Source organism: Gasterosteus aculeatus, chromosome 11 (genome assembly GCF_964276395.1).
Source record: "Gasterosteus aculeatus chromosome 11, fGasAcu3.hap1.1, whole genome shotgun sequence".
NCBI lineage: Eukaryota > Metazoa > Chordata > Actinopteri > Perciformes > Gasterosteidae > Gasterosteus > Gasterosteus aculeatus.
The window spans coordinates 4912008-4939729 of record NC_135699.1 but is presented as its reverse complement, the minus strand read 5'-3'; the positions used below and the strand labels follow the sequence as shown (position 1 = coordinate 4939729).

The 27722-nt window shown below is 44.2% G+C and overlaps 1 protein-coding gene and 1 long non-coding RNA gene across 2 annotated transcripts; one reads left to right on the top strand and one right to left on the bottom strand.

Moving 5' to 3' along the window:
* Positions 1-1094: 1094 nt before the first annotated feature.
* Positions 1095-27039, bottom strand: cpt1a2b (carnitine palmitoyltransferase 1A2b). Its single transcript, XM_040190830.2, has 19 exons — positions 26837-27039; positions 23861-24003; positions 22744-22883; positions 18216-18393; positions 17046-17147; positions 16114-16251; positions 13880-13957; positions 13685-13792; positions 12056-12143; positions 11769-11964; positions 11178-11366; positions 10443-10548; positions 9962-10078; positions 4379-4543; positions 4140-4268; positions 3870-4025; positions 3666-3779; positions 3462-3554; positions 1095-2666 (listed from the first exon to the last, which is right to left on the bottom strand). The coding sequence occupies exons 2-19, from the start codon at positions 23999-24001 to the stop codon at positions 2538-2540; spliced, it is 2367 nt and encodes a 788-aa protein (XP_040046764.2). The 5' UTR covers positions 24002-24003; positions 26837-27039; the 3' UTR covers positions 1095-2537.
* On the top strand, positions 6172-7271 carry LOC120827736 (uncharacterized). The gene is made up of 2 exons (XR_005713441.2): positions 6172-6373; positions 6853-7271. It is a non-coding gene; the product is annotated as an uncharacterized LOC120827736 (long non-coding RNA).
* Positions 27040-27722: the final 683 nt, after the last annotated feature.

Below are 27722 nucleotides of genomic sequence, written 5' to 3'. Positions count from 1 at the left end.
CTAGCTAAACATCCCGGTGTAGAGCTTCCCGTTCACACCGCCCCGTTGTCTGATCGGGACGTCCGGCTGATCCGGGTTCAGCGGTTTCAGCTCTCTTTGAGGAGAGAATGTGCCGAGTTCGGGTTTGGTCTTGTTGGAGGGACACTGCTCGTCATTGTCACGCCGCTAAATGGGCGCGAGCGCAACGTGGGGCGGCAAAGGACTGGCCCCAAACCTCAATGTATTTGTCCCTCATTAACTGTCAGTGATTGGCTGACTGATTCTTAGACCCTCCCCTTTGGGACGCGGCCAGAGCTGAAACAGCTGAGACAAGCAGACAAGCGGAGAGGAGGCAGGAAAAGCGTATATATTTTGCGCAGGTATCTTAATTTACAAATATTACCGGGTATAAATGTAGCCATTTGCCATTATGCTCTGGACTGCTTTACTTTCACTTTCCCCATCTCTCTCCCTCTTTAAGCAAAAGACGGAACTCACAACGGTGTTTGTCCAGGTCAAACAAGCGCCATCTAGCACCCAGAACAGATAAGGATACGTTGGAGACTAATGGACTATACAAAAAAACAACCTAGAACACACCTAGATCTAGTTAGACCAGGGTCCATACCAAAGACTGGCATCTAGTCTACATTCACTATAGAACAGGTTAGTGAATTGACGTGCGGTCACAGCGGTCCGCGTGTGTCGTCAGTGCAGAGAAAAGGAAACGGTTTTGTGAGAAAAACGAGTGGAACGAGCTCTCTGATGACACCGCAGAGAGCCTTCACATCTTCCGCCGCAAACTAAAGACACACCTCTTCAGACTCTACCTCCACTAAAGACTAACTAATTGTAGCACTTACATTGTACTTATAACGCCACTTATCTATAGCGAATAGTAAATTGGCTTATTTGATGAAATTGCACTTTCTTGTTCTTCTGAGTTTGTATCCCTATGGTTGAATGCACTTATTGTAAGTCGCTTTGGATAAAAGCGTCAGCTAAATGACATGTAATGTATCGAATTCTATGATCATATTACTTTAAAACAGACTCAAGACAATGTTTTTGCTTGATAAAGTTAGTTATTCACCAATAAAGACCCAAAGAAAGTCTGGGGTCAATAAGTGTTTTTATTTCACAAAACCATCACAACAAATTAAAATTGTTTTTTGTTTTTTTTTGCAGGAAAATCATTGACAAGAACATGTGTATATTGAGGAAAACACAAACACATGATGCACAACACCAACAATGTCATCAAAAAAATGTTTAATGTTCATTATCAAACTGAAAAAAATAAGCTGCAGTAATAAGATTACGCAGATATAAAAACAATAAAATTGTATCCCAAAATAAAATAAGATTGAGCTAATGTTAAATTTCACACGACAGAACGCAAATTGATGAAACTGCTGCGGCCGCTAGCGGCGCTGCTACTTCTAAGAGCCTCGCTGACTGACCTGCTGAATCCATCTCATATCACTGGATCATGTTGATAACAATAACATAACGCAGTGACACTTAAAATATTAAGGCAATCTCTGTATATATCTATATATACCAGCACACATGGGATGGATCAGGAACTAACAGGCGTGCGCACACGCACACACACACACGCGCACACACACACACACACACCAGGTTAGTACATGTCAACACACGTTAGCAATTGCATTGATTTATAAAAAAAAATAAAAAAGTATATTGCATTGAAATTGTTTTACTGAATGAATCCTTCGGGCAGAAGTTTCTTAAATGCCACACATTAAAAACAAACAAAATATCATTGAGGGAGTATTAGAAGATGCCAAACAAAATAAAAATGATTATTATTTTCGTGCCTGTAAATCTAAATCTCGTTTGTGGTAAAGCTCTTGGTGCGTCTTTGTCCTTTTGGTCAAAAGAGTCCACATTGTGAGCATCAACTGTACCGTTCCCTTTCTCATAGTTTATAGGATTTATGCATCAGTATAATCACTGCAGTAGCTCGCACAAACGTGGGGGGGGTTTGGTGGGGGGGACCGGAGGAGGACGGGGGTCCGGCTCACGTTTGCGGTCAGATTTTAAAGTTTTACGTAATCATGGCACTTGAACTGAACCAAAAAGGGGCAACGACCTAAAAACTGACACTCCCAAATAAAAAAGTCTGCACTTCCTCTTCGAGTAGACAGCAGCGGCTGATGAGGTCGCTGAGGTTTGTTTTGGCACGCGGCGCCCCTCCGGACTTTGTTTAAACAAGCAAGATGGGGGCAGGAAGCCTCCCGCTGCACACTGAGTGGTCGCCAAGTGAACCTGGCTTCTACCTGCAAACCACCACACTACAATAAGGTCAACTGTCAATTTGTTTTTAATGCAAGATCTTTACTGGGTTTGGAGTGTTGGGGCGTTGATGCTTTTGATCTCAAGGCTGAGTCGGCGGCATCATTGGCGGGAAGCGTTTAGCACAGCTAAGAGCAGCCGTCGTATGACTGCCAACAAATTCTGACTGAGATTTATCCGGCTGTTACCTCTATATTTAGTGTGGGTGTGCGAGGCCTGTTCTCCCGCTTCACTCAGAGCTGCTTCTTTGACTGCGGCTGGGCCTGTTGACATTTGGAAGTTGTCTGGCTTTTGGGGTCGGCGAGGAGATTCATGATGTCCTGGAGAGCTTTGCTTATCTGAACTCCGAACCTGTGGGAGTCCTGACGTGGAGAAAATATCGGGTGTTAAAGAGGAGGACACGTGTAGAGAGAAAGAGGAGGCGGGTGAGGAACAGCAGACATGGGATCAGTTAGGTCAATTTTGGATTTTCAGCCTTCTAGAGAACGTCCACACGGGACACCACGGATGTTCATTTACCGTTTGGTCTGATTATATCAGGAACATTTATTGCCAAAATATGTTAGACATACAAGGAATTTGACATGGCGGTTGTTGTATCTCCGCAGCAAGTCCATGTAACTTGTCAGCAGCTACAGTTAAGCACAGATACCAAAATAATTCTGTACCCTTCGCTTTATGACAATCCCAGTCATTTCCAAGTAAAACTGAACCACAGTGAAAGGGGAACTGAAAAACGGCCCACAAAGCAGAGCCGTTCATTCTGCTCAGCCAAGACACAATCCTTCCACACAGAAAACCCTGACTCCGCTCTGGCTGCATGTTCCTTAGCCAACAGAGAGGAGAACGCTTACTCTGTAGGAGTTATTGAAAAGGGATTGCAAACAGTAGGTCTTTTTCTGGCTGTTGATGGGTGGTATGCTCATCGGATGCTCAGATTGTGCAGAAGAGGGAAGCTTACTACGAACGAGTCATTGAAAAGGGATTGCAAAAGGTCTTTTTCATGCTTTAGGGGATCTGGAATCCCAACATCCCAGCTGAAAACTAAATGACCTACCTGTGCCCAGTCTGAGGGGGAAAGTTGCAGAATGAAGTTATAACGCAAGGAAATCATTACCAGACAGACACAGCAAACACATCTGGGAATTGTTACTTACAGTTTCGCTGCAGGAGTGTTTGGACGACACGTGGAAGTTGATCATATCCTCGCCCACGATGATGTATGAAACGCCGTAACCGTCGTCGGCAACCTGACGTGACCACAGAGGTGAAAGTGAGCCTCGCACGCACGCACGCACACACACACGGTGTGTGTTACAACCCGACAGTCACAGCTTCAGGAAAGACCGAGCGCCACTCACCGGTCCGAAGCCGCCCCCCAGCGAAATGAAGTCGGGGTGGTTCTTCAGGTCGAACAGCTCCATCTGCTGCACTGGTGTCTGGCTGGTGGAGAGACGCCACGGCTCTGACAGCACCTGGAGGAGGGAGGACGAGGTCACACAACCCGTCGCTCCAGCAAGGAGACGGAAACTGAGAGCGAACATCTGAGGGAAGCAGAAGCTCACCTCTTTGAGGAACGGCGAGTCCACTCCCAGGTATTTGGACACCACGTACAGACAGAAGAGGTGTCGGTCGATTCCGGCTCCGGTCATGGCCATCCGATAGAGGTTCTGGTGCCTCTCGGAGGCCAGTCGGAAGAGATGCCTGCATTGGTCCACTGCCTGACGAAACAAAAACACGATGACGATGATGCTTAAGGAGTCGGACAGTTTCTTTGGGTGACAATTTTGTTTTTTAAATTCGACTTCGAGAGCAAAACGTTGGACACAATGTACCTCTTTGGTCTCCAGCGCTCTGACGAAGGCGCTGCTCTCGTTGGAGCAGGAGCGCACGGTCTCCGTCCGGCCCTCCCTGAACAGACGGGTCATGGACGCCTCGTACGTCAGACAAAAGCCACCGCGGTCCTGCGGGAAGAGGAGACGAGGCAAGTATCGTAAAAATCACATTTGCAGACTGCAAATGAGAAAAGTTATACTAAAAACGTATACTAAACCACCACTGCGGGCGTTCTCACCCTGAAGTATGCCAGCTGTAAGCCGATCTGTATGAACGCGTCGGGGCTGACACGGAGCTTCTTGATGCGGCCTTTTCCAAAGTCTCTGAAAGGAAACACGTGGCAGTCCACGTCGTCCGCCAGCGCCTGGGCCACGGCCAGCGAACTGGATGCCTGAGCCTGAACCTGAGAGGGAGCGAGAGAGAGAGACTTAGAAGAAGAAAAAAAAAAAAAAAAAACCCGAACAGAAGAAGTGGATCGTTCGGACATTTGGTTGAACTGCATATTTTTTGCCCCAATCTCAAGTCATCACAGATTGGACATTGTTCTGGCAGACAACGGAACCACCAGCTGTGATTATCTGGAGATTAACGGGACGCTAGCGCGTCGTAACATCTGGATGGAGTTCTAATCCGTGAAAATGAATCTATGGAGAATTATTACATCATTCAACAGTATCTTGTACTAAAAGCGCATGTAGCATCACGCACTTGTAAAAAAACACGTCAATCAGATCATCACTGTTACAGGCACATTTTAGTCTGACAGATTAAGATTAGTGTGGAGGAAAAGTGAACCCCACCACTATTGGACCTCATCTGGGGCACAGGGTGCACAGATACGGAACGGAAACGGTCGAGCTTGCCTCCCATCGAACTTTTTGCCTTTGATGAAAAGGCCCATCGGTTGTGCCAAGTTCCTTCAAATCACTCGTGTAATGGAAGGTCCCACAGAACGCTTTTCCAACTCAAATCATAGAAATGATCCACTGAAAACCCCCCTTTGAACATCTGAGCCTCCCTCTGATGTCCGCATTGTCGTACTTTCTTTAAGCATATACAAACTGAGTAGGATGCTCTCGGTAACGATTGCGGAGCTGCTGCTTGATTGTGAACAGTTCGGTCCTTCTGCGCAGTCTATTGAAGTCTATTGAAATATACAAAGACAAATTTCTCTTTCTAGGTCTCCCTTCATTCGGTCTAATTTCCACCACAAACGTGGCGACGAGGATGGGATGTGACGTCTGATTCCAGCGGGGCCCGGCCAGCGATCGCATCCCTCCAGGACGAGAATCAAAACGCGTGAAGACCAAAAGAAAAGACTGAGAAGCAATTTAAATGTTGGGGAAACCGTTGCAGTGCAGTGAAGCAGGGAAGTCCGATGCTAGCAACTCTCGCTCGGACTGTGTGGTGTTTAACTGGACTTCCAAGGTTAAACAGAAGCACTAAGGGGTAGACAGACGTGTGTTAAGTTACTGACGGGTTGGTCGGGACTAGGGAATGAGGACAAACAACACCAATGCTCGCGGCCGAACCCAAGACATCAGAAAATATTAATCACCATTATGCCAATTTATGAGATTGCAGACAGCCTGTGGGTGGAACTGGGATTCCCAGAGGAAGGCAGTTTGAGTCAGGCAACAGACGAAAGAGATCGAGAGAAAAGGAACGTAAATGGTGGGATGATGGGATGGGATGACTATGAACATTTGAACATTGTCAAAGACAAAATGGAAAAAAGGAGGCATTTAACCCTTCATTGCAGATTGGGAAGTTTATGCAGGCTGGAAGGATGAAAGCTGATAAGCACGACCCAAACAACAACAAAAGAAATCCCCTAACTATCCTCTCCTCTCCGAGATGCTGACGATACCGCAAAAGGGAAATGGAGCGTGCCGACTCGGCAGCCTAAACGTCCGCTTCCTAAACCATGGGTGGTTCCCATCATGCTTTCACTTCCCTCCTCTCTTACAGCCATGCAGTCACGGCCTTCTTCAGATGAGGCGTCGATGGTCCTCCTCCAACTCCACATTCACGGACGCTACCCGGTATGGTCCGAACGCTAACCCTGGTTTACCTGAACATTTTTTCCCCACATTATGCGAAATTGACTCATGGCTTAGACCACGTGGGGGGAATGTTAAGTGTCATTGATGCAACGTGGTTCACAAAGCTTACGCTGTTAGACCGCTTGAACATGTAATGATGGACTTTGTGCAGCTCTCCCCATCAGAAGGTAAGAACCACTCAGTCTTATAATAGTAGACATGTGGACCACGTGGGTTGAGGTGTTTGCATCCAGTAAAGCAGACAGCAGCCACAGTGCCAAAAGCTCTGATTTCAAAAAATCATTCCTCGCTGTAAATTTCCCGATTGTGGCACTAATAAAGGAATATCTTATCTAAAAGGAATATATTAACCCTGAATAAAATCTTAAGAGACAACGCTTGGTTGACAAAATGCGAAAATTAAAAAACACACTGCGCATACCATCCAGCTAGTGGAGGCACAGTAGAGACAGAATGGAACATTGAAAACAAAACTGGCCAAATGTTGCAGACACAGGTTTCCCTCTGGACAATAGGGCGAATGAGGAAACTAACACGTAGCAACTTCAGCCCATTTGAAATCCTTTTTGCCGTTCCTCCCCACGCTCTCTTCCACCACACTGCGCGACAATGACATGTTAACATATTTCATTTGACGGTCTTCTAGTTTGTCTGGTGTAGGACAACAGGTTGGAGCTGCAGCGAGAGAAGCCACAGGTCCTCTGCACCAACTGCGACCAGGTGATTTCCTGGTGGTGAAAGGCTTCAGGAGAAAGAGCTGGAAAGCAAAGCTGTGCGAGGTGCATTCCAGCTACTACTCGTCAGAGAAACCCGATACACGCCACCCATCGCAAATACGTTCTAGCTCCAGCAGGACCCAGCCAGTACAGCTGGAATACTACCAAGAGACAGACGTCACATCCATGACGTGATGTTCAAATCACGAGAGAAGGTTTTCTTCTGTGTCAGATTGAGGTTAACAAAGGGCGTCTAGATATACAAGTCATGATTAGAATGTGTTAGGGTTCGGCATAATTCAAATTCCATTTATGTCTAATATATTTTGGTAATAAATGTTCCTGATATTAAGGTATATTGTGTGATTGTTGTGTATCCAAAAGAGTGGAATGTAATGGAAAAATATAATGATGCCATAATGTCCTATTAGATTAATGTCCAAAGCTAATCATGACTTTAATTATGAGGAAGTTTCACGACACCAGCTGTGTGGGAACTATGCGAGCAGAAGAATGTCACAGCACCTCTTCTCTTCTCTGTGTGGAGGAAGGAGAAGGTGCAAATTTTTCCGACCCAAGTCTTAAATCTAATCAGATCTAATCAGTTTATTGTAAATGGAGTTCTCCTTGCAGGTCTCCAAAACCAAGGTGTTAATAACCCTGTCAGTGTATAAATATATCCGTGTTGCTCTCAAAAATTAAGAAGCTTGCCAATGCCTGTCGATGTATAGACTTCTTCCTTGCAAGAAATAAATGGAAAATTTTCCACTTTGAATTCAAGTCAAGAGACTTGTGAAAGATTTTGTCATACAATCTGGAATTCACAACAGCGTCAGAATATTTCAATATCCGTGGGAAAGGACATTGGGTCTAACCCACACCCCAGAAGAGAGGGGAGAAGGAGAGAAGTGCTGAAGGAGCAGAGGACACAAGCGGATAGGATGGCAATTAGGGTGCTTTAGAAAATTCCCTGCATTAACGTTAGCAGACATAAGGTAACATTTTTGGTAGACTCTGGATCAGTTTTGACTACATGACCTTTACCGAAGACTGAGCGGTAGAACCTGTTTAACTGTTGGCGTTAGTGGACAGACATGCGAAGACAGTTATTCGGCCCCCATTTCAGTGTGAATTGGATGGTCGGGTGACCAAACATTCATTTGTTGTCTCAAAGAACTGATGTGCTGTTTCGCATTATTCTTCATTCCAGCTTGGAGGGTTTTGAGGTGAAACAAAGTATCACAACAAAGATGGTTAAATGTAGCCACATTGGAATTGCTCCATATCTATGAATGGCATCTATTATGCAACTATAATGACACACACACACACACACACACACAAGGCGAAGGAAGGAAGTTGGAACGGTCAAGTGTATCAAACATTTACTCTGGCAAAAATTCCCAGATGACTCACGGGGGACTAAAAGGGTTTAGATCAGGAGAACCAGTTACATCGTCGTTGCATCAGCTGCTGTTGGAGTAGAAGCAGATTCCTCCACCCACCAGAAAGGGACATAATCCCCAAGCAAAGCATGATAACGCCCTTGATTTGAACAATGACAAAGTTATGGCTACTGTTGGGGAAAACTTTTCTATTAGTACTGGGAGTTGTCTGGGTTTCTCTTTGACCTCATTTGCGATGGCTCAGTGTCATAACAGCAAACAGTTATACCGATTTATGGTATGTGTATCTTTTCTTTTAAACACGTGGGACTACACCACTTAATGGTGTAGTCCCACGGTCTGAGCAGTGTAGGTTTCCCGATGGGTATTGAAGGCTTCTCTTGAAACTAAGAAGCGGGTCAGATCTTCCTGCTCCTCTGAGTGAGAAGGAACAATTGACCCCTTTTCAGCTGAGTCATTGGACTTCTGTCTGTACTTACAGCTTGTGTGATATTTCTATATTCTAGTTAGTGATAAACGCTCAAATTACAAACAAGTTTAAGACACTTTTGATTTCCACGACAGCTACAACTGTGTTAGATATTGCAATGTGTGATTCTTTTTATTTGAGCTTTTTTCACCTACGTCTTTCGGTGATCCTGTATGTCGGGGATGTAGAGGAAAAGCGAGCTGCACCATCATTGCACCTGTTCCCATGTCATCTGGGGCACACAAAACGGTTGAGCTTGCCTCCCATCGAACTTTTTGCTCATCAGTTAATTGGTTGGTGGTTCCTTCAAATCACTCGTATAACGGAAGGTCCCACAGAACTCTTTTCCAGCCAAACTTGAACTGTGTGCATTAAACTATATAAATGATCCACTTGGCCACGGGAAGTCCCACAGACCATTTCATTTAATCGCCTCCCTCTGATGTCTGCATCGTCTTACTGTCTTTAAGCATATACAAAATGACTAGGATGCTGTCTGTACCGATTCCGGAGCAGTTGCTTGACTGTGAACCGTTCGGCCTTTCCGCGTGGAAGTATGGAAGCCCATTTCCGCCACAAAAAAAAAAAAAAAAAAAAAAGGTTAGAAAGTCAAAATTATAACTTAAGATATGCGCATGCAGGCTCCTACGTTGTTTGGTACGTTGACTTTCTAAACCCTCTTGCGACTTTTTGTCAAAGGCGACCAGACCTTTGGAAAACATGTTTTACTACTGGGGTTTCCTGCTTTTTGTTTTTTAAACTGACTAGTGGAATTCACCCTCCAGTGAGAACCCACAGGTTAACCAAACCGGGTGCTCTCCCAGACACAAGCTGCTGCCGGAGACCTGCCGCTTTTCTTTGACATCACAGTTCCTCAAGGAACCTGGAAAAATTCCTGAAGCACGGGATTCGGTTCAATCTTAAATGGACTATATTTTAAATGGCTGTTGACTGCAAAAGGTGCCCATGAAGGAATCCGAGATAGAGAAGATCAAACGTGAAGGTGGACATACAAGGAGGCTGGATTGTATTTTCATGAATTAATATGCAATGTGGAAAAAGCCGGTGTCACGGTTCATCTCCACCAAATGTGACCGATCCGAGATTTTTACGAGAAAGAGACAGAGCGGCGTGCGATGATGCGCCACAGACGCCTGCACGTACCTCTGAGGGGATGTTCCAGGCGAGCCTCTGCGGAGGAGGCAGCGAGCGGTCCACGTCGCCTTTGCAGTGCCCGTCCTCGGTGTAGCCCAGCTGGAAGGCGTCTGTGGCCAGGGTGTACTGGAGAGGGGAAGGGACATGCTCACGTTGACCAATATGTACACACGGGACACAAAATACTGAAATGACCACACGTTTGTTCATTTTTTTTTTGTTTGCTTTGGAGGTCTCTCTGGAGAAACGGTTGCACTTCTGAGCAGCAGACAAAGTTCATTTTGCGCAAAACACAGGGAAAAAAAAGGTAATTTTATTACTTTTATTGTGGATTTTACATCATAACTCAGGAATCCGCAACATCGGCGGTAGACAGCGGTTTATTGGGTAAAAATATTAACACAAACTTCCACAGATGTCCTGTGCGTTCGCCTCAGTCCAGCCGTTGCGTAGCGGCAATCATTCGCATAGTTGATTTGATCACACAAACCTCCCAAAGATGAGCCACTGTCGGTGCATCCGCCCAGGAGTGCTCGGCATTCAGTCCACTCTTCCCGTTCTTGTAGATCACAATGGAGAAGGATTTATCAAACCACCTGAGGAAGGAGAAACGCAAGTCAATATTGTCTGTAATTTACATGACAAAAAAACACAGCAACGAACTTAAGAAATGTGCACAAATAATGTTCAAACAATAATGTTATATTTCATTAAAAAAACTAAATAGATATTAGTCAGAAAATGTCAGGCACTTTCTTTAAATCCTAAAATCGTGGACAGGTAGAGAGCTCAAATCCTTTTTGTGTGGTGTGTGTGGTTGTGTTGTGTGTCTCTGCACAAAAAATGTGTCCCTTTGGCTCAATATGTGATCAAATATAAACATTTACAGTCCCTACTTATCCGGCTACCTCCTTTCGCTTTCCAGATCTACTACTCAGCGCTGGTGTTTAAAGGGCGTAGTGCCGGATTAGGTTCATTCGTTCATCAATCTCGCATCATGTTAACATGTCGTCTCTAAAAACACGCTGGCCTCTAAAATACAATCTAAAAATCTAACAGTTTGCAACGTTTCTTTTATCATATGAGCTCAATGTAGTATTGGTGGGTGCAGGAGCTTCATGAATGGTTTGTCTGGGGAATTAAACGCACCGGAAAGCAGAGATAATGTATCTCTGGCTGCGATGCCGACGGCCATCTAATTGCTTCCCCGCGTCTCCACGCTCACCTATTGTAACATTTGCCGTGCAGCAGGGACTTGGCGTAGCGATCCAAGTTCCCCGCCGGGTCGTCCCCCCTCATGCCTTGCTCCTCGTCGTCCAACGTCACGAAAAAGGCAGCCCTCTCGATGCAATCCAGCGACCGCTTGTTGATGCCGGAGCTGAAGTGCCGCTCCCTCATCTGGAACCAAGGAACCCTGGGACGGAAAGACAGACAAACAGAAAAGATCCATTCAAGAGGTTGACATTTGAATCCTAAAACCGTCTACCCATGTCTATTTATTCTACACCAACGTTGTCTGCAGTGGCGGTTTTAGCTTCTTATCAGCAACTTTTTTGGTTCCTGCTCAAAAGGGTGACATCCGCTACAAGGATGTGCCCCGCTTGTTGTTGGTGATAAGATCATTGCATGATTGTGCGCACGCGCACACACACACACACACACACACACACACACACACACACACACACACACACACACACACACACACACACACACACACACACACACACACACACACACACACACACACACACACACACACACACACACACACACACACACACACACACACACACACACACACACACACACACACCTTTCCCCGGCGGTGAGAGCTCCCAGTTTCTCCTCTCCGGGCTGCGGGGGTGAAGGGTCGTCCAGGATCCTCTGGATCTGGTGCTCGAGCTCCCTGGGAGACAACAGCCGGCCCGCCAGGTACACCCACAGGCGGAAGAAACGGCCCCTGTGGTACACCGCCACAAACTCACTGTCCTGCCAGTGCTGCAGCACATCTGGGGAGGAGCAGAGGCGGTTATAACTCATCCGCTCCAACAGGAATTCATTTTAATAAAGCTTATTCTTTCAATGCAAGATGTGTGTTACCAGTCTCGACTCCCGGGGTGCGTGTGGTGTTGAACATCCTCTCACACTGAGCGGCACACAGAGGGATGACTGTGCCCGGAACACGACTCTGAAATTAATGAAAACACACATTGCTGGTTATTGCAACATTCACTTTCGTCAAGCATGGCGTCAGCCCACATGTGGTTTGGATTATTAATTATTAGGGTGTCACTGACTACACGCGCTGAGGAAAAAGAAGTTGAACGAAATGTGGGGAAAGTCAAAAGAAGTGAGAACGAGACCAAACTGTTCAATGCAGCATCTTTATGTACACTCTACTTTTAAAAGCATATTTTCACTTTCATTTTACCATTTAAACGTATGTATATTATGATTACATTTGTATTCATTTGTTTCTCAAATACATTTGAAGATCCAACAATCATTATTTTGCATTTTATACATTTATTATTTATATAGCAATCTGAGATAACAGGATCTGTCGAGTAGCGGGGGAGGTCGAGTTCTTACAGCAAAACGGATGTACATTGACGGGAGGAAATGACCGGGAGGACAACAGTGCAGCAGGTTAAGTGGCTGCAGCTCTCTCGCTCGGTGGTGGAAGGATTTCAATGAAAAAAAGGAAATCCATGTCACTTAATAGAGAAAAAGTGATGGACCAACATTGCCAGATGAGGAATGAATTGATGCATAATACTACACTAACTTTCTTCTTGCTCGTCTCTCCTGGGTGAATTTGTATTTACAGTAGTTCTGCACGGTATTCCGGTATAACTGTTTAAGATTTCCGTACGGTATGAATTTCTCACGTACCGTCGTAACACCTGACGTTGCTCTTCGGCAGGCAGAATTTATTCTTACACGTCATCACAGAACGGCTAGCGGCCGGAGCTACTTGTCTTACGTGTGTGGAGATTGAGTCGTGGTTATAACTTTATAACAATAATGAATAACCCACAACAAAAACTCCTTAACTGGGTAAAACACCACAACAGCTTGTGACAAACAATTTGTAACACTAGAGCGATTACAGGAGGAACAAGGAGAGACCAGAGATGCACCAACACAACTTGTGCTTAAGAGAGGAGCTATGTCTGTTTAGAGGGTTTTTGGTTTAGGAAGATGTGACATATGTTCGATCAGAAAACGATTTATTGCTAACCCTAACACAACAGCAGCCACAACAAGCCAACGTGCTAACGAACTAACAAGCTAACTTGCCGGCCAGTTGGAACAGCTGTTCGGGTAGCCACGGTCCTTTTCGGGGTCAATGTGTATACTTTAAAAAGCAATACCGTGATATACAGTCAGAATCTTTCTCAATACCGTGATATGGATTTTTGGCCATTTACAGTACAACACATGATCCTATTCAATTAATATAATTTTGTACAGCCACATCACAGGGAAAAGTCCCGGAAAAATGAAAAACCCTTCAATGAGGAAGAAGGCAGAAACCGGTGGAAGTTGCGCAGCGATCATATGAACTCTAAAAATAGTCGTCTTTGGTCTGTGAGTGTGCGTGCGTTCGTGTTGAGACCGACTGCGATTTTAAGGAAACTGCCCTCCACAAATGCGGCTTAAATCAGCCTTCCGATGAATGAGCTCAACAAAACCCTTACAACACAAAAACACACACACACACACCGGCTTGAGCTCCTCGCGGTTGACTTTGCGGCGGTAGAGCAGCAGGGCAGTGATGGTGTTGCCTGCCCTAGCCGCCTGTACCGGGGTCGGTGTCACGTACAAAAAATCCTGGAAAGGAAGCACACATGAAGGTAGAATATTTGTTTCTGTAGCATTTGTCCAGGCTGTAACATTGAGGGGAAGGCGGCTGGTTACCATGCCATAGTAGTTGCTGTTGACCATTATTGGACCTCGGCCCCTCAAGTAGATGTATTCCTCCCACCAGTCGCTCACCTGCAACCACAGCGGGACATTAATAGGGCGTTCATGAAGACAGGACTACACAAATCACTTATGATACACAGTATTTTTTGTGTGTTTCACGTAAAAAGATGCTCTGCTGCTTATTAGTCAGCAGTAGAACAGGAACCAACAAAAAGGAGAGGGAAACAATCAAAGGCAGTATAGAGCCAAACATTTCAAGAATCATGCAGCTAAGTGACTGCAGCATTTCAAGCCAAACTATTACTTTAGGAGGGGCGCCGTGACCACGACTAAATAACACTGGAGCCTTTGTTGTGTAGATTATCAGTGAGCTCATCATAAACACTTGTAGGTTACAGGGAGCGATTATGGGGTTGTTGTTGTTGGAGGGGAGATATCTTCCGGCCAGATGGCTTCACCCAGGAGAGCTGACCTCCTGTCCAACGAGGAGCCGGTGGAAACAGTTTAGTAAGGAGAGCATAAGAAGGGGAACAAACAACCCAACGGGGAGGGAGAAGGGGAAAGAACAGACAAGTGAAAGTAGAGAAGAAGATTTAACCAAGGTAAGCTTAACCCCTCCCTAAATAAACCGTTCAACTGTACCCAGTGGCTGGCTTGTGTTTTTGAAAAGCCCCCCACCCACAGGCTTGCCACACACTGTTAGAACTGGCACACATTGTGGAAGCGAAGGTTTTACTGAACATAATCAGAGGCTGGATATAGGACCTGCGGAGGGAAATACTTCATCGTCACTAGGGCTGTCAAAATTGCTCAAAAAGGACGTTAGAATATTCGCTTTAAAAAAAGACAGATATTCGAATATATTCGGTTGCGCATTAGGCACGTCAAAAACAGGACAAATGAATACAACGAGACATAACTACTTGTATTGGTAATGTATTTAAGTTTAAACCTATTTAACAACATATTACCTGCACAAAAATAAAATAAATAAATCTCTCTCTCTCTGAGTGAACGGAGCGTGAATTGTTTGACAGTGTTTTCTGTTATTTTGTTTATTTTCGGTGTGGTTCTGGTGAGTGGTGTGAATGTGTGGTGGTGCGTATATACACATAAGGGAAACACTAATTTAACTGTAAACATTTAATATATTGTTCAATTTGAAGACATTTTTTTTACTTTGGCAATAAAAAAAAAAACGATCCTCATCCCTAGTTGTAACCCTCTCCCAAGAGGACAATGTCAACAACCATTGCAAATGACCCACGCTACAGAAGCATTGCCTGTGTGCACAAACTTCAGATCACTGTGGCGGAAACCGCCATCGGCATGTTCGAATTCTTTGTTTTAACCCAGCGATTCCCAAAGTGTGGGCCGCGAAGGTACTGCAGGTGGGCCGTGAGAGGTCATTTACAATAAATAAATAAATAAATAAATAAAAGGTTTTTAATTTTCAATTTTGAAAAGTTTGAAATTAATATAAAAATATGTATGATGCGGCAGGTTAGTTATGTGAAACATTAATTGATGAAGCACAAACAATTTAAACGAACAGATTGGTTAATCGGTTGATCCATACTGGTTGTACACGGCGTGCAAGGCGCTCTGCCAAACGTGCCAAAGCTCGTCTACGACGGCGAGATGCTGAGCGGCGCTCAAGCGCGTGAGATATGGAGCTGCTTTCAGGGCACGTCGGAGAAACAAAGTTGTCGTTCTTGCCGAGCACTTCATGAGATTAAAGAGCGAGAGACGGCGCCCTTTTCTCTACAGTAGCTGAACCATCTTAACGGGGGAAATAAGTTATTCTAAAAGGAGCCAAAGATTTAAGGCGTGGATGGCGAGGGGGGCGGCGGGAGCGGACGCACCTCGCGGCATCGATCGGACCCTGAAAGCACCGTCTCCACCTTACTGTCAAAAAGAACAACAGCGAGCGCGTAGAGAACTCCTTCGAGACGGACTTTTGCTCGCGGATGTTTGATTTTGGTTAAATTCTTAAGGTCATTTAATCATTATGTTTTGATCAGAGTTGTGATTAAAGGTTTGGGTGGGCCGTGAAAGATTTTGAGATTTCAAATTGGGCCGCGGCATTCTTGAGTTTGGGAACCGCTGTTTTAACCAATTAGATGTCAGATTCCAGATTCCAAATTAAAATAAACAGGCACAGAGGAAACTGTTGTAGGATTGCGTTCAAAACAATAAACTAATTGATGACTAGCATCACTTACATAGTTGGTGGCCCACAGAGCTTTAAGTCTCAGGTAGCGCTGCAGGCGGTTTCCCAGGTTGGCCTCAAACTGGCCGGCCAGCTTCGTCATGCGCTCAAACTCTGGATCGGTCAGCAGAGGGCGAGCTGACGTCAGATACTGGAAAGGGCGAGAGAAAGAGAAACATCAACCACAGTTTGCTTCTGGGCTCAATTTCTCCAACGAGACCACTGTACTGTATTGCTGTGGATTCATTATTAAGTACTTGTCACTATTTCCTAAGTATCCTCTAACTCACTGGACTTTATCCATCAGACTCAAAATGAGGACCTCATCAGAGACTGGGGACTTTCAGTAACACACAGCCATAGAACACACTGGAGATCTGGATGAAGTTGATTCACAGAGATTTACTGGAACACCCAAATAAATCGAGCTCACTAACACCAACGCGGTTGGATTGAGTGAAGCCCTCCCCTTTAATCCTAACTACGTAACTCTTCTCCTGTTGTCGTCGCACTGTTCTCCTCCTTGTCCTTCACTCGCCCCTCTATCTGGTTGTTGCTAAACTAACTGGCTATTAAACTAACTGACTATCTTGCTGGCCCTTCCGTTCTGTCCCCACGCGTTTACACACAAACACGAGAGCTGCAGCTGCCGTCTCTACATTATCTTGTCCTCAACCTTTTTTCCTTTCCCAGTATCATGAAGACTCCTGTCTTTTTATATCTTGTTATCCTGTTAACAGAGGGAAGGGAGAAGCTGATATATTAATAGTTACATCCCTACTTACCCAATTTCTCTAAAACAGATTATAACATGAATATATGTTGGACAATAAACATTTTCCCTCAAAAATGGTGTACATTTTGGGTAAATGGTGTACAAGACAGTCTTGTACACCCTGTGTACAAGACTGTCCACGTGTGTGTGTGTGTGTGTGTGTTGCTCACCCGGCTCACGGTGTCTTTGATTGGTGGAACAGGCAGATGAGGCAGTGAGGTCTGGTAGCTGTACAGTAGAGGCTTCCTGCTAGACAGCAACCTCAGCAGAGTCTGAGACAGGAAATCATCATTATTATAGTGCGTTATGTCGTTTTTGGTCTGTGAGTGTGTGTGTGCGTGCGTGCTGAGACAGACTGCGATTCTAAAGGTAACTGCTCTCCACAAATGCGGCTTAAATTAACCATTTTTGCCGGCTGGCGAATCTCTTCGAGCCACCAGCCAGGACGACGGGAAACAGGAGGAATTGTGGAATAATTCGCTATGAATAATACATGGTGCCGTGGGAGGGGGGGTTCTTTGCCTTGAGCAGAAAAACAAACAAAGAAACAAACAAACATTGTGTGCACAGCCCCGACTGAGGTATTTGAGCAAACAAACGATTAAATCAAAGAGGTAAGTTAATCATTCCAAGTTTAATAACTTTGGGTGGGAGACTCCTCATCAACGTTCAGGACGTTCTGGAGTGCTCCATTTACTTTTATTACCTTCAATGTATCCTTTAAATGCTGTAAAGTTTGTCCAAATCAAAGTTCAACTAATACAGGATTCTCCCAAGCAAACAGAATTCAAAACGAAACCTGCTCCACTTTATTATTATAAATCAGATCTGAAGTATTTGGGTAGAATGGTTACAGAATACAATTAGGGCCAACGTCCGACAGAACAAAAAGATGTGCTGGAAAAACTTAAATAAAGATCCGTCTTAGTCACAGTGTTAGTTCAAGCCGTACGATGTTCCCATAGAGTCTGTGACCTCTTAACCTCTTCAGCATACTTTGTGTTTTTAAACCGATAAAGAGAATCGGTCAGTGTCCCAATTAATCTCATGGATATTTCATAATGCTAAATCTCGTGTTTCAAGTGCGGAAGTGTCATCGACCAAGTGTGACCAAGTGTCAAAGACCCTCTTGTAGTTGTTGGAGTGACCGGTTCTAAGCAGGTTCAGATCGCCTGTTGGAGTAATGTTCTCTAAAGTAGAACGCTCTGACCTCATTCAGACCTCTGAGCAGTAACTTGTATGTAATTCAGCCACGTTCCTATTTACTTATTTTATAAATCTTTCAACTGTTTAGAGCAAACACTGATGATCTGTGAGAACCGTGAAGAGGCGCTGCTTACCACCCAGACTTTGGTGGTGTTGGAGACCCGGCCGTGCTGCTCAAACATCCACTGGTGGTAGGAGAGGAGCAGCTTGAGGCAGAACCGGAGCGCCAGGATGAGGGAGAGCCACAGCAGGGTGCTGAAGACCAGCACCGACAGCATGGTCTGACCCTGGGTGCTGAGAGACACGTGGAGGCTGCAGGGGGAGAGAACGATTACCAGCTGCCCAAAGTAGCAAAAATGCATAAAACAAAACACAACAAAAATCAGGAGGGAAAATAGCAATAAAACAATTCTAAAATTACAAGCCAGGCGTTTTCTATATGAAAAAAAAAAACTTTGTAAAAGGTAGTCTCCAAAAAACTGACTTTAAAAAGTACCACAGACAGGACTGTGATCCGTCTAAAGCGTGCACCATTACTGCCGGCAGAGGGCAGATTACAGATCTGTGGAAAATAATCTTGCAATGCTCATGAATTCAGGATTTTCAACTAAGGGTGGGAAAAGTTCTAGCTCCATCCACATCCCTCATATCACATATCACAGTGCAACAGCATCCTCTGCTGGTTAGACAAGGAAGATCATTTTATTTATTTTTCTGAATCACATGAAGGGAAAATAAAACATACAGAGTTTAATTATACACTGCCCGGCCAAAACAAGTCACACACTCACTGGCATTGTTTTTTGATAAGCTTCTGCAAGGTCACAAGATTTATTTCCATCCAGATCTTGTATTGATGATGGGAGCAAAAAGCCTCCTCCGGCACATCCCGAAGATTCTCAATGGGGTGAAGGTCTGGACTCTGGTGGCCAATCCATGTGTGGAAATGATGTCTTGTGCTCCCTGAACTGCGCTTTCACAGTTTGAGCCCGATGAACCCTGGCATCGTCTTGGAATATGCCCGTGCCATCAGGGAAGAAAAAATCCATTGATGGAATAACCTGGTCATTCAGTATATTCAGGTAGTCAGCTGACCTCATTCGCTTTTATTTGGCTGGGCAGCGTATGATCAAATGTATCAAGAATGTAATAAAATCATTGAGAAATTGAGATCCATCAATATTTGGCCATTACAGAGGCAGGTATTGGTGACAATGGGGCCAGTCTATAAAAAAGGAAGTTCTATAGTTATCAGGACAAGCTCTATTGGACATGTTCACGTATGAATACCAGGGTTGGAGAGCATGGCTCTGCAGCGCCTCCCAGAGGGGAGGGGATGGAGCTGGTTGTGTCCAGGCTTTGATGGGTGTGCAGTGATGCTCCCTGTCCTGGTGTCGAAAAACGGACCAGTTTTGGGATGGACGGCCGACTTGCTGGCCGATCCGAGCAGGAATGGAGGTGCGGAGACCAGACTGGGAAATGAGGGTGAACCACAATCAGCAGCTGCTGAGGCAGAGTCAACCAGGGCAGACAGTCCGGGTGCTGGATGGGTTCCCAAATATCCACTGACAGAGTTGGAGGCCCGGGAGATGTAGTCTGATGTCCAGGAGGAGCTCACCAAGCCAGGTTTTTAGAGGAACACGGAGCGGTGGATGCGCTGAGGTTTGCTGTTTAATGCCTTTGTCTGCTGCAAACGCCGGGGAGAACCGTTTCCTCCAACTAAAAGCGTTCCAGTTCAAAGGAAAACAGCAAAAAGTTGCCCTGTTTCACGGGTGGATTGTGGGATAATAAAAAAACTCTCTCCCGGCTATAAAATTGCAGCAAATAAGTACAGCTGCAAGTCTTTGGGGGTATGTCTCCATCTAGGAGATCGAAACGTTTGTCTTCAAGTCAGATTGGATACAGTCTGTGGACAGCGGTTTTTAAATCTTGCCATTGATTCCCAGTTGGATTTGAGGTCTGGTTTTAACTGGGCCATTTTAAAACATTAACATGCTTTGATTCAAACCATTCCATTGTACCGCTGGCTGTAGGTTTCGGGTCATTGTCCTGCTGGAAGATGAACCTCTGCCAGTCTCAAGTCTTTTGCAGACTGCATCATATTTCCTTCAAGGACTGCACAGTGTTTGGCTCCATCCATCGTTCCCTCAGTTCTGAGTAGTTTCCCTGTAGCTGCTGAAGAGAAGCATCCTCACAGCATGATGCCACCACCATGTGCCACTGTTGGGATGGTGTGCTCAGGGTGATGGGCAGTGTTTCCACCCCACATTGAGGCCAAAAAGTTCCATTTTGGTCTCATCTGTCCAGAGCACCTTCTTCCACATGTGTGCCGTGTCTCCCACATGGCTTGTGCAAACTCCAAACAGGATTTCTTATGGTTTACTTTCAACAGCGGCCAGATGTGTGGAGTACACGGCTGTGTCCTCTGGGATGATTCTCAGCTGTGGATCTTTGCAGCTCCTCCAGAGTCACCATGGACCTCTTGGTAGCTTCTCTGATTAACTTTCTCCTTGTCTGGCTTGTCAGTTTGTGTGATCGGCCTTCTCTTGGTAGGTTTGTGGTCGTGCCATATTCTTTCCATTAATGGATGGTGGAGTTTAATGTGCTTTGTGACATGTGCAAAGCTTGGGATATTTTTACATAAGCATACTTCATACGTAGCTACAACTTGATCCCTGATCTGTTGATGAGCTCTTTGGTCTTCATGATGCTCTTAGTTCAGTAATGCTCAGAGACTGTAGTGTATTCAGCGTAGGTCTATTCACTTGTTACACTTTGGTTGTGCACAGCTAGGAAGGCTATATTCAACTCAAACTCTGACGTGGTTTACACGTGGCTGAAAGATCCCAGTCACTTATGGCTTATTGACTTTATCTGGGTATCTTATCGGTACTTATAATCGGCCAGAACCTAAAGCATGGATCACTATCAGGACTGAAAGAGTCACATTGGTGCACAACAGTTTTAAAACAAAACTATTTGGTTTCATATTTCCTTATACGGTGGTGATGATTTACATCAATTAACAATGAAATAACTCAGTCGTATGGAAATACATATGGACAAGCTGTTATTTTCAGCGGCCTCAAACTGCAACGCGAGTTTGCAGTGTGCACAACTTCCTTTGTTTGCATGTGCGTGTGTGTGCGTATTGTGGAAGTGGTGTTGTCGCTAACTAACTATGTTTAGTGAGCGGTGTAGTAGGGAAGTGTGGGAAAGTTCAAGTTGCAGGTGCCACACCCTTGAATGTTTTGTGTGCTTCAAAGTAATGTTTGTTTTCAGCTGACCCTGGTTCCCTGCAGTTCCTCATCAGAACGAGACTGACTGGAATTTGTAAGTTGAGCCGTCACTTAAAGCTGGCAGCAATTATTGAGTCGGAGGTCCACCAGACCAGAAGTAATTTACCTACTGGAGATATAATCATGCTACTATATCCACTGCTGCTGTATATATTAGGACTAGCCATTTGTCCATCATTATTCTGCGTATTACTCATATAATATAAAATAATATATACATATAAATAATTATAATGATATGCATGCAAGACATTGTGAATCCTTTATCTTGTTCATTCTTAATATCTCTTCATCCATCTTCCATCACACTTCTGGCCATCCTGGAAGTGGGATCCCTCCTCTGCAGCTCTACTTAAGGTGATTTTGTGTACAGATTAAAAATCTTGTGATTTTGGGCTGTGCAAAATAAATGTAATTGAAATTTAACAGCAAGAATGTGATGACATCCATGTAAAATAAGTATGTGATAGGATCCGTGAACATTCACGTGTTATTTCTTATCTGTATCCATTGTGCAGAAATGCTTTTGTTAACACCAACGCCCTCTGCTTCAAAGACGCCCTCTGCTCCTCTTGCACAAGAAAAGCAGAGGGCGTTCAGTGTTTCCCCTACCATTATATCAGGGGGCGCCCTTGTGCCCTTATGTCCGTGAACATGGTGCTCGCACCCGCGGGCAGACTGCTACAACTTGTATGCAAAAAGGGAAATGATCAACCGTCCCATCTACCTTAAAAAGCCATACTATGGGTATCTTGAATTGGCTTTGTGCGAAGTACTTATTCATCAGGAAACATTTATTACCAAAATATGTCAGACATACTAGGAACTTGACTTGGCGACTGGTGCCTAGCAGAAGACAGTATGACAATGGACAACAAGACAGACAAGACAACATAGTGCAAGAGGAATAAAATAAAATGCTATGGGTTAGTTTAGTTATTGTATTAGCTACAGTAAATGTTAGTCAGCACGCCAAGTTAAGAAAAGTAGACAGCAGGAAAAAAAACTATCAGCTTAAACTTATTGCTATATTTAGTATTTTAATTTGCCAGACAGCCCTCAGATGGAGCTCTGAGGCCTGAATCTATTCTCTCTTCCAAACCACCAGACTCAGGCATTACTGGGTGTCTTTGATTAATATGAACTTTGGTCTTTTGGGGAAAGCAAAAGAGAGCGGTTTCAGCTCCCCTCAGAAAGGGCTGTCTGACAAATAATACGAAGAGCGTAAACTTTATTACGAGTATTATTAAGAGTTATTGATTTTTTAGGTGGCTAAAAAAACAGGACAGTAACATGTTTAGCCCCACTTTACAAAAACTCATGTATTGCTTTAAGAAGGTAAAAAGCAGAGGTTCCAGTTTACCTCAGTGGCAGGTGTTGCTGTATCATCTTGATGAGCCCCATGCTGGGATCCGAGCGCATGTACATGGTAGCCAGGATCGCTATGACGACAAAGAGCCAGGAGGAAGGACTGGCTGGGTACACTCCCTTGATCACCCGGTTCTGTTACCACGGAAAAAGAAACAAAAAGGCAATCTTTTACAGCCGATAACAAGGCTCATTCTAGAAAGACCCCCAGGATTATCCAAGCATTAACTCTCTACGTTTACCTTCATGTAGTTAACATTTCTTCCCCAAACCATATATACCATCCCCAAAACGTATAGAACATTGTGGATTTTAAAATGCATTTTGTAAGGGTACATGTGTGGCCTCACAGCACACACTTGTAGGAACTGGCAGGAGCAGTGAAGGGAGGACGCACGCATACACACTAACAGCTATGTCTCAGTCACTCTAGGAGGGGCAGAAATGCAGGCCGGTACATGTCAAGAGAGGCTCGTAGTTGCGCTCTCTGTCCACAAGTGAGGGAACTGCCGTGCACAGCAATGAGTGGACAATTCTAAACGTGAAAGAAATGCTTGGTGATGCTTGCGAAATACGTTACTAGCGCAGGTAAATAGTAGCGAATCCGGTCAAATTTCAAAATGAAAAAAAAAGAAATCAAGTTACAAATATATATATATATATATGAGGGTTCATACACATTTTGACCAATGAATTTTCATGACTTCAAACTAAATGTCCATGCTGCGCTAGCAGTCGTTCCTGTAGTAGCTTCGCTAGCAGCGGCGCACTGATGTCTGCTTCCTTTAGCACGGCTCTCCCATGTTTTTGTTATCTTAACTGAACCACATGAACATAGAAATATAACACATTTCCATGACTTTTCCAAAAGGTTTTGGGATTTTATTTTTTCCATGATTTTTCCAGGCCTGGAAATGATCATTTTAAAATTTCATGACCTTTCCGTTTTCCACGAACCCTGATATATATGTTCTTTCTGTGGTGCGGCCCGGCAGTTGGGGAGCTCTGACTTAGATAAGTCAAATTGGATGTGCGATTTGACTTTATGATGACACCATTTTAAAAAAGAACAAAGAAAGGGACACACACACAAAATACCCCATCATCCTCACCCTCATGCGGCTGACTCGTTTCTTCCATGATCGTACTCCCGACAGGAAGATTTGGTTCAGGGCCTGATGGGACAGCTGCAGGTCAATCCCCTCCGGCGTTATGGTGAACTGGAACGCCACCGCCTGGTGGGCCTCCGCCATCGCTATGGAAACACGAGAGAAACCAAATGTTAGCACCAGTATCACAACATGTATTCACCTTACCAGGAAGAGGATCTCTACACTGGTGACGAAACGGTTTCAATTTACGTTCAAACCTCAATATGGCTTTCATATGTAAACAAGAGAAGACGGGCCATTTCTACTTAGTGATTAGTAACACTTTTCTCAAACACCGCTACATTGGATGATCAAACTACGCGGTTGTAGTAACAAAGTAACTAAGAATCATTTATTAGGGATGAGATAATGATTATTATGACTCATCATTGCAGAAAAAAAAGTGTTCATTCTTTGGTGTCTTGCATAACTTTACATCTTCATTAGTCCCCTCAGCACGTTTGTCTTGACTATTGTTGCAGAGGATTAAATAAGCGCTTTATGAAGAGTTTTATAACCGGTAAATGAGTGCCAGCAGGCCTCTCGGTGTGATGGCCGTCTCTCTTGTACGAACGCTTGGCAAGTAATTTAATGTGTCAGCGGAATGTTGTTGTCCCACTGAATCCGACCGCGGCCCCAAGAACCAAGTAAAAAGCTGCTCAGACGCGTCACGTTATAAAGCGCGTTTAAATGAAAAGATCAAATTTCATAGTTGCAGCCCTGTGATTTTTGGGGGGTAATTCGAAACGTGCAGATACACACACACACATAAAAAAAAATAATTTAAAGGTGTAAATATCAGGTGCTTACACAACAATGCTTGTCCTACATTGTTGTGTAAATACAGTATGTCCAGATAATGCTGCATCAATTCCTGCACTTGAACTGCACAACTGAAGCAGCTATGCTGTGCTCAAAAGTCCTTAATCTTTGTGGATTTGAGGGTGTAAAGAAAAAAATAAATGGTATTAATTAATAAACTTCAGCTGAGAATAGTGCTAGAGCTTTTGCCTCTTCATCGATCGGACAATATCAATTATTCAATACTGCTTTTGGGATGACAAGTCAACAGCGTGGAGGATCAATCAGACTGTTATATTCTTTTTGGGAGGAAACTGAATGCAACTCGGTTTTAAACCTCCAAAGACGACATTTCTAATCTGGCTCCAGGAAGTTTGGAACGGACTATGAAGCCTTCATGTAAATTTTCAGGAAACATTGATTGCCAAAATATGTCAGACATAAAAGTCTGCTTTTATTGGCAAATGATATACTGCGTATTTAATCATCCGTGTCGGTCACGCCTGATTTTATAAGCAAATAATTCATAACTATTGCAGATGGCCGTAGTTAAGGATGTTTACACTCGGGAGTGTACCGAGTGACTCAGCGGCGTCCAGACCCTTTACAAACTTCCCTTACAGTTGATCTTATCTTTTCAGTAGCAGACGGATCGGGTGTTGCCCCACAAATCGTTCACCGATTAGATAAGAAAAGACGTGCACAGACTGTTTCCTAGGAGTCTTAAGTTAAAAGGCGGAACAAAGCACAGCTGAGAAGGCATCTGGCACATAGCAGATAACCTGAACCTCTAACCCTACCCTCGACTCAGCAAGCGCTCCACAGGCAGGTAAACGTAGAATCTCCCTCCGAGGTGTCGGCCGTGTCTGCATCCAGCAAACCTCTGTCATCTCCTCCCAGCCGCGCAACTGATTGCTGCACATTTCGCACTTCCCACAGCTATTTCACACAACCACATGTGTGTTACGGAGTGAAAAGGAGAAAGCTTATCAATTACTTCCTCTTTTTTTTTGGGGGGGGGGGTTCTAAACTTCACAACACAGATGGATCGATAATCACGCCAATTAATTGGTTTACTTTCAATATGAATATTGAATATAGTATTTCAGTCGGATGCGCCGTTACCAAGGCAGGGCGCGGAGGAGGAGATGTCTGCGCTGGTGGGAAGCAAACCAACAGGGAACCATCCTTTTCCCCGAAGCCAAACAGTTCCCTTCATGTTCGCCATGCAGTAAATAATCCAAACTAATAAAACTTGAACTGCCAAAAGGAGCATTTTACAACCCTGAATGTGATTCAACATCGGTTTAAGGTGTTTCCCGAATATTTCAACTTTTATGACCATCTGCTGAACTTCTTACATTATTGTGCATATTATAGAGGCATCAATATAAAAGCTATTTTTGGGGGGGGGGGGGGGGGGTTAGTTCATGCTAAACACGTTTCTGGATACCAGCTTTGTTTGCTTACAGCTTGTGAAAAAAAATTGCCATGTGTTAAAGAATATAGGTTGCAGCAGATTCAACAATATTTCAATTCTACTGGCTCTTAAAAAAAAAGAAAAAAGATGGAGGGTCTGAACTTTAAGTAGTGCAATACTTTACAGCTACAAGTAGCAGTTGGAATCCAAAAAAGGCAAAGATGACAAACGGGTCCAACCTGCTGGAGAGGACAGACGGGTGGCCGCTTTCTTCTTTCAGCACATCGATTAGTACACACAGACACGGCGGGAAGAAAGGCGCATTCACATACCGATACAGTGCAATATTCACCAATAGTTTGCTCTGTTTACGTTGTTTTGCGCGTATTGGCTGAGCTAGCTAGCTACCAATACGTTCCCCGGAACATCTGGATTCCATTGACGTTATATTTCAGCCACCAGCGAGGAGTTTTAGTGCGAATCCACGACTTTTTACTTTGAGGAAACGGTGAACGTCGGGCGCCACTGAGCGCGGCAGCCACGCAGCTGTGCGTTAGCTTTTGCGTCGCCCGGTTTCAACCGTTTTCAACGCACAATGGTTCGTTCATGCTCGGCAACATCTCCCACGGGCGGCGCGGGGAGAGAAAACACGTTAAGACGACGGGAGGTGGGCACGCGGCAGCGTGAGGGGTCGATTAAAGACGATTCGATTGTACCTGAAGTTTCCTTCCGAGAGTTTTCGCAGCGAGAAGGTCGATTGAGACGCGCCGTTCCCTTTTTCTCGAGCGCAGTCAGCGAGCGCGAGCCGCGTTTTGACTCATCAACAAGGAAGGAAACCGCTCCAACTGCCAGCGGCACAGATAGGTTGATCACGTGAAGATGAGTCACGCGTAGGAAAATCTCACTTTGATATTGCAAGTACACTATTTTTATATGTGTGGTTTGTTTTCTATGATATGTATTGTATTGTATATACAGTATTTATATATGTGTGGTTTGTTTTCTATGATATGTATTGTATTGTATATACAGTATTTATATATGTGTGGTTTGTTTTCTATGATATGTATTGTATATACAGTATTTATATCCATTGGTTTTTTTTTTATTTCTAGTGCAGGGTTATTTGTATTTTAATTTATTTACCCAAATTATATTTAATTTGATAAAAATGAAATAAAAAAACACAATTACCACAATTTAACTGTTTGTGGGATGAACGTATCTCCACCTGATCCAAAATAAAGTTTGTGAGAGCTTTGCTTTCGCATCTTTCATTTTACGAAAACACCTCTGGATTACTGTCAGAGTGAGAACTCTTTTTTCAAAGTGTCTTCAGAAAGCGGCAGCAATGGAGACCCGCCTACTTGTAGACGATCTAAAGAAATAAGATGAATGGTAGGAATTCAGTGTCCCCAAAAACGAAATAGAGAATAAACTCGAAAATAAAATAATGAAATTAAAATACACCTCAAAGAATCAAAAGCACACTTTTAATTATCCTGCTGGGGAATCATCACAGTGATTACATGGCTTACTTTATTGGGCTTTTTCCATGGTTGGTTATCGGTGGTCCCAGTAAAGTAAGTAAGGCTACACTTT